Consider the following 9201-nt stretch of genomic DNA (forward strand, 5'->3'; position numbering starts at 1 on the left):
CCCCCCCCCTGCCGCCACTCTCACCCCCAAGGGGTTTCAGCTGTAAACTTCTGCTATTTCCACATGGCCAGAACCTGGATTGTTTTAGAGTTTGGTGTGACTTTATCTTTACCAAATCTCAGGAGACCAGAAACTAATTCAGCAGGATCCTCTTATTTTAAGTCTGTAATAAGTGCCTTGCCCCCTTCAGAACAGATGGAGATGCTTTGTGATCACAACTGGTCTGAAGGTCCAGGAGTAGTTGACTTCACTTCTGTGGGCAAACATTTATTGAGTGCCTACTGTGTACCAGGCCCTGAGGCACCTCCTGGGGGCCTGCAGGCTACTGTAGAAAATGTGTTATGTTGAACCATGTGAAATGGCCAATATTCAGCCTAAATAGAAAAAGATAAAATTAAAGAGCAATGTCCTCCTTACTGTAATTGAGAGATTGACAGGGTGTGGTGGGTACTAAGAAGGTGTGATTATAAGCTTGGAGAAGTTTAGGAGGAGAGACATGGGAGCCTTACTTTGAAGAATCAATAATCATAGTAATTACAATAATAATAGTCACATTCATTGAGTACTTGCCCCGGACTGTGTCCTAGGTGCTTCACATTCATTCATGCATCTAGTTATTCAGCCAGTATTTATTAAGCACCTGCATTGTGCTAGGTGTTTTCTGGATGGGGGTGGGGTCTGTGAGTTAACAAAATAGACCAGAAAGACCTGCCTTAAAGGAGTGTACAATCGATAGGGGAAAAAGACAGACAATAGCAATAAGTACAATGGATGGTGATAAATGAGATGAAGCGAATAAAACAGAGGAAGGGGTTAGGGCATGTGGGGGGATGGGAGGAGGGGCTGCCGTTTTAAATAGGGTGCTCTGGGGGAGCTGGTTGAGAAGGTGGCTTTTGGGCAAAGGCTAGAAGGAAGTGAGGGAGCGAGTTGGGTGATTTCTGAGGGAAGAGCCATCCAGGTGGAGGGGACAGCCAGTACAGAAGCCCTGACGTGGCACCAGGCCTGGCATGTTGGAAGAACCACAGGCGAGAACAGAGTGACCGAGGGGGAGAGGATGAGACCAGGTCAGAGAGTCTGTGGGCCTACTGAGTACCCCACCATGAGCAGTGTGGATGCCGCCACGTCTGCGAGGGAGGTACTGTTTCTGTTTCTCTTATTCGGTTAAGAAAACAGAGGTACAGAGAAGCCAAGTAACTTGCTGACACAGTGTCTCATGGAGAAGCTGGGGCTTTTAGTCAGGGCAGTGGGAGGCCATGGAAGGAGGCTTTTGAACAGGGCGGGGGCCTCTGAGGTTGCTCTGGTCTGAATGTTTGTGTCCCCTCAAAATTCATGTGTTGAAATCCTAACCCCGAAAGTGATGGGATTAGAAGATGGGGCCTTTGGGAGATGATTTGGTCATGAAGGTGGAGCCCTCATGATGGGATTAGGATCCAGAGAGAGCCTCCCACCTCCCACCACGTGAGGAAGCCGCAGGAGGACGCCGCCTGTGAACCAGGAAGCGGCCTGCAGCAGGCAGCAGGTGTGCTGTCTTGCTCTCGGACTTGCCTGCCTCCAGAACTGTGAGAAATACGTTTTTCTTGCTTATAAGCTACTCCTTTTATGTTATTTTGTGATAGCAACCTGAACAGACTAAGACAGGGGTGCAGAGAGAAGGCTGTGGAAACAGTTAAGACCTGGAGTGCTGAGGTGGGACCTGGGCAGTGAATGGGACAGAGGGTCTGTGGGACTCAGTGCTGAGGGGAGGTGGAGGCAGGCCAGCTGAGCAGGCGGAGGAGGAGGAAGCCAGGCTGGCCCTGGGCTTATTTATTTAACAACAGCACTTCTTATGCTCCAGGAACTGTGTAAGATTTTGCATACATTAACGCATTCAATCCTTATAACAACCTACAGGGTAGGCACTATTATTTATTATTATTCCCATTATTTAATGGGTGTATTACATTGCCTATAAATTAAATCTCAATAAAGTTAATTTACAAAGAAAGTTTAAATTTAAAAATAAACTGAGGTCTGGGCTGGCCTGTGGCTCACTCGGGAGAGTGCGGTGCTGATAACACCAGGGCCACGGGTTCGGATCCCATATAGGGATGGCCGGTTGGCTCACTGGGTGAGCATGGTGCTGACAACACCAAGTCAAGGGTTAAAATCCCCTTACCGGTCATCTTTAAAAAAATAAAAAATAAAAAATAAAAAATAAATAAACTGAGGTCTGATCTTCCCAGAGAAAAAGGGAAAATATACAGGTTACATGTTTCCAACTCCCTGAAAAGAGGAAGGAGACTGGCTTTTCTGGAGAGACAGCATCGTCCTCCCCTCACAACCCCTGCCATGTCAGGTCTAAATTCTGGGAGAATCTGATCTTATGAACCTTTGCACAAACGCCCTGTTTATCTCCACCAGCAGCGCTTCATGTACTTGTTTCTTTAATTAATTCTCAACAAGAGCCAGGGGCAAAATCCTTAGATCCCAGAAGATGAGAGATGTTACACTCACTTTGGGTGCCGGATATCAGGGAGAGAGCGATTCAGGGAGATTTTATCACTGACGTAGATGTTAAATCCATTTTCTCGGTACGCCTGATCCACTCTCTCAGCATCAGTCATGGCGTAAGGTCTCCCTTGTTCTCCATCTCCTAGAGGCAAAGAGAAAATTCAGTGTTGCTAAGTACCTAACATTTATGGGGGTACTGTGTATGGAGTGGTGGAAGAAGGATGAAAAATATGATTAAACCATAAAGATAAAACTTTATACTTGGATACAGAGTGTACCTCCAGATTTTGCACAGGGAAGTGCACAGAGGGGGAGGGGAACAAACATTTATTCAGCCACGGCCATGGCATGCACTTTAGAAACGTTATTCTCATGTGTTATTCACAGATACCCTGTAGGGTGGACACTTGAGCTCTTATTCCATAGAAAGATGAACCGAGACTCAGAAAGTTTATAAAACCAGGTTTATGGGTTTCAAAACCCATGCTCCCTCCATTCCATCAGGCACCCAAACACCCCTGCTCTTGGAGTAGATCACCTGCCCAGGAGGCCAGGTCTACCACCTATGGGCTGATCAACCTTGGGCAAGTCACACCAGCTCTCTGCTCTACAGCTTCCTCGTCTGATACCCACAGCATGTTTAAGAAAGTCAGATGAAAGTTTGGATACACAAAAGCTTTTCTGTAAACTATAAAACACTATACAGATGTGAGGAAATATGATTATTCTAGGTAAGGCCAACTTTACATATAAATCAAAATTGTCATAAATGATAAAAGATTCTTTGATTTTTTTTTTTTAAAGCCAGTAAACAAATTAAGATCTACCTTCACTAAGCCAAGGCCTGAAAAGTGCTGTTTTAAGTTACAATTTGGGTGGATGAAGTGTTAGCTTTCTTAACTCTTTACAATCTAAAGCCAGTAAACAAATTAAGATCTACCTTCACTAAGCCAAGGCCTGAAGAGTGCTGTTTTAAGTTACAATTTGGGTGGATGAAGTGTTAGCTTTCTTAACTCTTTACAATCCATCTGGGGAAAGAGTCCCTGACACTCCAGGAAATTATTCTCTGGGTTCCCAAAGAGCACAGGCATATGGTGAGTAGGAATGTCCACACCAACCCCTGCAGTAGTAGCCCACAAATCTGTCCTTTGTCAGGGTCTTGAAGAAAAAGCAATAAAACCAGCTGGTTAAAAATAACCTCACCTTCCGGAGCTTGTGGTCTGAACAACACCTATTTACTTTGTAAAGTAAATGCTGACAACAACAGCTTGAAAGGAAGGTGGAAGGGCTGTGGCTATTTCATTCACTCAGATAAGGGACAGGACTCCATTGTCTGTAACTTGCAATGCTCCATGGTAAGACATTGCTGACTAGTAGTGCCCAGGATGGATTCCGCAAGGGACACAATGCAGCAAGCAGAAAAAGCAGACCAGAAGTGTTTGCTCTGGGAGGGAAGCTTCAGGAGGACAGTACAGGGGAGCAACTCAGAATTCAGACCCTGGAGCCTGGCAGAGAGGAATTCAACGGCCGACCCTTCTGGTCCCCAGCTATGTCATCTTCGGTGTGCCTTTTGCCGTTTGCAGTAATTGCAATAAGAAACACTATCCTTAACGTTAATGATCCTGTTGTCATTAAGGAGGTAATGCAGGGCAACATGCCTAGCACACAGTTATTGTTCAACAAATGCTGGTTATTATTATTCTTAATGTCTCCACTGCTTACTCTTTTCTTGCTGCTTAGTTTAGTGTTCTAATAATTCTGGTATAACTGTTTGGCAAATCAATTCTTTCCAAATGTTTTCTCTCTTAATTTAAGGAGCATCCTCCCACCCCCCTCATTGTAAATCACTGGCATACAGAAAAATATATGGCATGTCTTTAACTGACTATCAGCTCTATTCAGAGTCTTATGACAAGCTGGTTTTGTCATAATGTAATTTAAAACAATCAATACTGGTATGTATCTTTAACTGAGACAAAAATGAATAAAATATCAATCCCTTATATTTCTTTCAGGCTTTCCAGGATTGCAAAGCTACTTCACACCCATCACTTGTCACCTTCAGAACAACATCCTGGGGTTGTCAAAACAGGAAGCATGAGCTCCATTGACAGATGGAGAGACTGAGGCCCAGGGAGTATGGGCTTTCTCTAATGCTCACATGACTGGTAAGTGGCATCACAGCTGCTTTCCTGACTCCTTAGTTCCAGGCTCTCTAGAGATGATACCCCACATAATTTCTATACCACCTACTCGAACCTTTTCCAACTTTCTAGGTTAATAGGAACTGCTCCAAAAACTAATTTGAAAGTTTTAAGAAAACTTCAACTGAAGCCCACTAAATTAATTCAGCCTCGTAGGGATCAACTCTGCCCTTTACATCTGGGCTCAAATCCTGTCTGCCTCCTTCTCACTTTGTGACGGTAGGCAGATTATCCCACCTCTCTGAGCCACAGCTCTTTTTTTGTTAAATAGGCCATAAAGACTGATTCGGGGTTTCAAGAGAAAAGTGCAGAGCATTATTGAACACCTTGCTCACCACAGGTGTTCAATAAATGTTGGCTCTTGATATTATGCCTCCTTGTTTTAGTGGTATATGGAGGAGATAATATATCACTAAAATATCCTATATGGGGGAAGACATTTTCAATCACTCAGTAGAGGTGGCAGGCAAATTCTTGTAGGCAGTGGATCTGGTGATGCTAATGGAGAAAGGGGTCCTGGGAATCAGGGGATGAGATGGCAGCAGAAGGGGAGGGAGTCAACAGGAGGTCCAGAAGTCCTGCTAAACACACCCACCCACCCACCCACATGTATGCACTCATATACACACAGGCATGTGTACATGTGCACGTGTGCAAACACGCTCTTCAGAACCCGCCCATGGACGCCCGTACTGTGGAGTATACTAACATTTATAAAGCAAATGTATTTCACAGAGCCTATTTTCCAAAGCCCTGTAGTTTCAGGTATAACCCAACTTTTTAAAATTACATATGGAAATGTTAAGCTTGCAAAAGACAGGAAACTTTCCCCAGGCTAAAGTCTCTGATGTAGATAAAGAATTGTAACACAGCAAAGTTGTTGGCTCAAGGACAGATGTCCTTGGAGCAGGTTGACCTGCTGATTGATATGTTAAGAAAGTTGCTGAGTGTTATGTAAATATGCTAAGGAAATTGTTGTAGGGAAAGTGTTTGCTAAGAACAAGCTTTTGTTGGTGGACTGACTTAACTTCTTACTAATTGCATTATGGAATATCACTTGTTTATTTCACTGATGTTACCAGCTTCTATTATTAAACTATACTTAGCCATAACCCCACCTATGTTCCTTTTCTGTAACTTTCTGGCCTGGAGAATAAATACTTAGACAGAACCCCAGTCCAGTGTTAATTTCCCGAGGAGGAATGCCTCTCTCTTGAGGGTTCTGGAAAGTTAACCCCTTTGGGATGTGTCACTGCTCAGAAGAAATGGGCTTTGAGTAATCCGGTGCGTCTCTCTCACCCAGGGGAGAGAGGTGGCAAATCCGTGTGAGGAAAGAGAGAGTGCAACACGTACCTATGCGCTGAGCGTCCCTCCTGATGGCCTCCTTGTCGTGCCAGTCCTTCAGCTTCTGCCCATCTCCCAAGAAAAATGTCTTCTTTTGCTGATTGTGTGAGCCCTTAAAAAAAAAAAAGACAAAAACTGTGAAAAAGAAGAGAAAGAGAAATAAGTTCAGTAATACAGACTGAGAAATTATGCTGCCTGAGGGAGCTTTTGGTATTGATCGAATGTCTGTCATCTTTTGTTCATTCCTTCAGTGTACCTTTGTTAGTGCCTGCCGCATGCCAGCCAGGTGTGCAAAGCTCAGCAAGGTGACAGGAGCACAGTGTTCACCCTTTGGGAACTCACAAACCAGCAAGGAAGAAAAGAGAGGACACATTCTTTTCACCCAAGGGAGATGGTGCTAAGCGTGGGGATGCCCAACAGAAATATAATACAACCACATGTGTAATTTCAAATTCTCAAGTATCCACATTAAAAAAAGAAAAAGAAATAGGTGAAGTTAGTTTGAGTAATATATGTTATTTAGCCCAATATGCTCTGTCTAAAACATTATCATTTCAATATGTAACCAATGTAAAAAATTATTGAGAAATTTTACATTATTTTTTTGTACTAAGTCTTTGAAATCCAGTGTATATTTAACACTTGTGTTAATTTTTTTTTTGACCAGTAAGGGGATCGTAACCCTTGGCTCGGTGTCGTCCGCCACCACACTCAGCCAGTGAGTGCACCGGCCATCCCTATATAGGATCTGAACCCGTGGCCTCGGCTCTACCAGCGCCGCACTCTCCCGAGTGAGCCACGGGGCCGGCCCCACTTGTGTTCATTTTGATTCAGCCCCATTTGTAGTGCTTAATAGCTGCATGTGGCTAGTGGCTACATACTGACAGGGCAAGGTGAGTGAATCTTAGGTGAGAGGCCCAGAGAAAGCACTACAGGAGCTCACTTCCACTGGGGAGGAATGGAGAAACATTTCATGGACATGAAGACATCCAGGCTGGCCTCAGTCCAGAAGAAGTGAGAGGCAGGCAGGGCAAGCAGCCTGGGCACAGTCTGTGAGGTGCAGGTGGGGAGAATGGCAGAGCTGTGCATGGCCTGAGTGCAGGAGTAGATCTTGGTCATCTCTATGTTCCTGAGCGCCCAGTACCAAAGAGGGCAAACATTTGGCAAAGGGGTGTGGACAGTATGCAATTGAATGGCTGGAAAAAAAAAAAAAAAAAAAAAAAGCCAGAAGAGAGCAGCCTGCAGGGCCATGGGGACTCTGAAGGCATTCATTATGTGTCTGCATAGGTGAGCCCATTCTGGTGGGCCTATTAGGAAGTGGTTTCCCTAAAGGAGGCTGCATTCCAGTGGCTGGGGTCATCAGAAGGAACCTGATGCTTCCCATGCCAACGGTCAAGTCTAAGGGCTTAGACTCCAGGGTCTGTTAGAACCTTCCCAATTTAAGAGTATTCCACACAGCTATTTACACATCTTCTGTGTTCACGTAAATGAGAACGCTTTCTGGATCACCTTGCCCATTAAAAATCCTGCAGACTTGTTCTTTCCACTGTGCAGAATCCAATAGTCCTATTTCCTATATAATTAACTGTGAAGGCCCTGAACATGTGCTGTGCTGGAACATTAGTGCTAACAAGAAGCCACTTGAAAAAAATCATCCCCACGCCTGTTTATTAAGTCTCTGGCCGATCCCTGCATTAGCAGATTTTCCACAACTCAACATCTTTACAACAGCTCCAGTGATAATAACAATCCTCTGCATTCTCTCTCTTGCACACTCTCTGAGTTGCAAGAAGATAACTCTAAAAGTTGGTATGCTAGATGCTTTGGTCAGAGAGGGAAAGAAAACTATAAAAAACAAAGGCCTTGTGCCTTCAAACAGTTCTCTGGATTCTTAGAAACCACAGAAGCTAAGCTGGAAGGTCCTTAAAGGACCACCTAATCAGTTCAGGTTTGAGCTATAGTTCTACAAGGGGTGCCCGCCTCAGGCACTATCTTGAGAAGGGGGAGGCTGAAAGTAGGGGCTTGCCCGCCCCCCTCCCACCTCTTCAGTCAGAGCAATAACACATCTGTTTTATCTAATGGAGTTGCAGGTGGGATTTCATTTTTAAAAAGTTCCTCTGCTAAAAATAAATAGATTAATGCATCTCCAAAATGAGCAAACAGATTTGGAAACTGAGCTAGGTTCACTTCCCTATATCAGACAGAGAAACCAAGCCTTGAGGTGGGTCAGGGACTGCCCAAGGTCATAGTCTGCCTCTTCTGTGTCTGGGTTGATCAGTCAGGGACTGTTTTGCTCTCCTTTCTCCAGTCCTTGGTCCCAATTCCTTTTCCCTTTTCTGCTACCCAAAGCCTGGGAGCTTTGGCTGATGACTTTAGGTCACTGGTGACTTTAGGTCACTAAAGACGCTCTGCAAACTGAGGCTGCCTTAATGGAAGGCACAAATCTAGAGCCATGGTCCTCAAATGTGGTCCTTGAGACTGCAGTGTAGGCACCACCAGTGAACTTGTTAGAAATGCAAATTCCCGGGGCCCACCCTAGACCTCCTGCAGCAGAAACTCTGGGGGTGGGGCGCAGCAATCTATATTTCTCTGCCTTCCAAGAGATTGTGATACTTGCTCAAGTTTGAGAACTTCTGGTCCAGAATGAAGGATGTGATAATCCTGCCTGCTCTGTGCTCAGACCAAACCTGGGCTACTGTATCCAAGTTAAGCAGATATCTACCATCAAAGGCTGCAAAAACCTGAGACCTGTGGGCCACATGTGGTCCCCTGCAAACACAATCTAGTGGATTTCAAGGTATGTGTTTGTTTTCTGTTTTTGTTTTAAATTCTAGCTTGAAAAAACAGGAAAATTTCATAGTTTTATCAAGATTTTTGGCTTCTCTTGATAAACCAAAAGATATGTCAATACTTGGACTAAGTTCCCTCAGTCCCTCAGCTGAGTAAAGGCTGCCCCGTATGGGTGGGGCACGTCTCCAGTTTGCCACAGTCTACACCATTCCCCATTGTTTTCACCTGCCTTTCATCTCTCATTTGTGTTACCAGCCTGGCCCCAGTGAGTTTGTAACATGCTGAGATATACAGAAATGTATCCTGGATGGGTAAGATTAGAAACTATTGTATGAGGACTAGGAGATAAGGAGCCCTGGGGGTCATGGGAGGA

At 44.6% G+C, this 9201-nt stretch overlaps 1 protein-coding gene across 1 annotated transcript in view; it reads right to left on the minus strand.

The window, feature by feature from the left end:
- Positions 1–2493: 2493 nt before the first annotated feature.
- LOC103593759 (polypeptide N-acetylgalactosaminyltransferase 10-like) overlaps positions 2494–9201 on the minus strand; it is a gene marked incomplete at its 3' end in the record, with an annotated part of 122221 nt that continues 115513 nt past the window's right edge. Inside the window, exons 2-3 of the mRNA XM_008576817.1 lie at positions 6048–6150; positions 2494–2632 (exon numbers count right to left, since the gene is read on the minus strand). Coding sequence (XP_008575039.1) covers positions 2494–2632; positions 6048–6150 — 242 coding nt within the window. The remainder of the gene's footprint in view (positions 2633–6047; positions 6151–9201) is intronic.

Source organism: Galeopterus variegatus, unplaced genomic scaffold (assembly GCF_000696425.1).
Source record: "Galeopterus variegatus unplaced genomic scaffold, G_variegatus-3.0.2 Scaffold1409, whole genome shotgun sequence".
Classification (NCBI taxonomy): domain Eukaryota; kingdom Metazoa; phylum Chordata; class Mammalia; order Dermoptera; family Cynocephalidae; genus Galeopterus; species Galeopterus variegatus.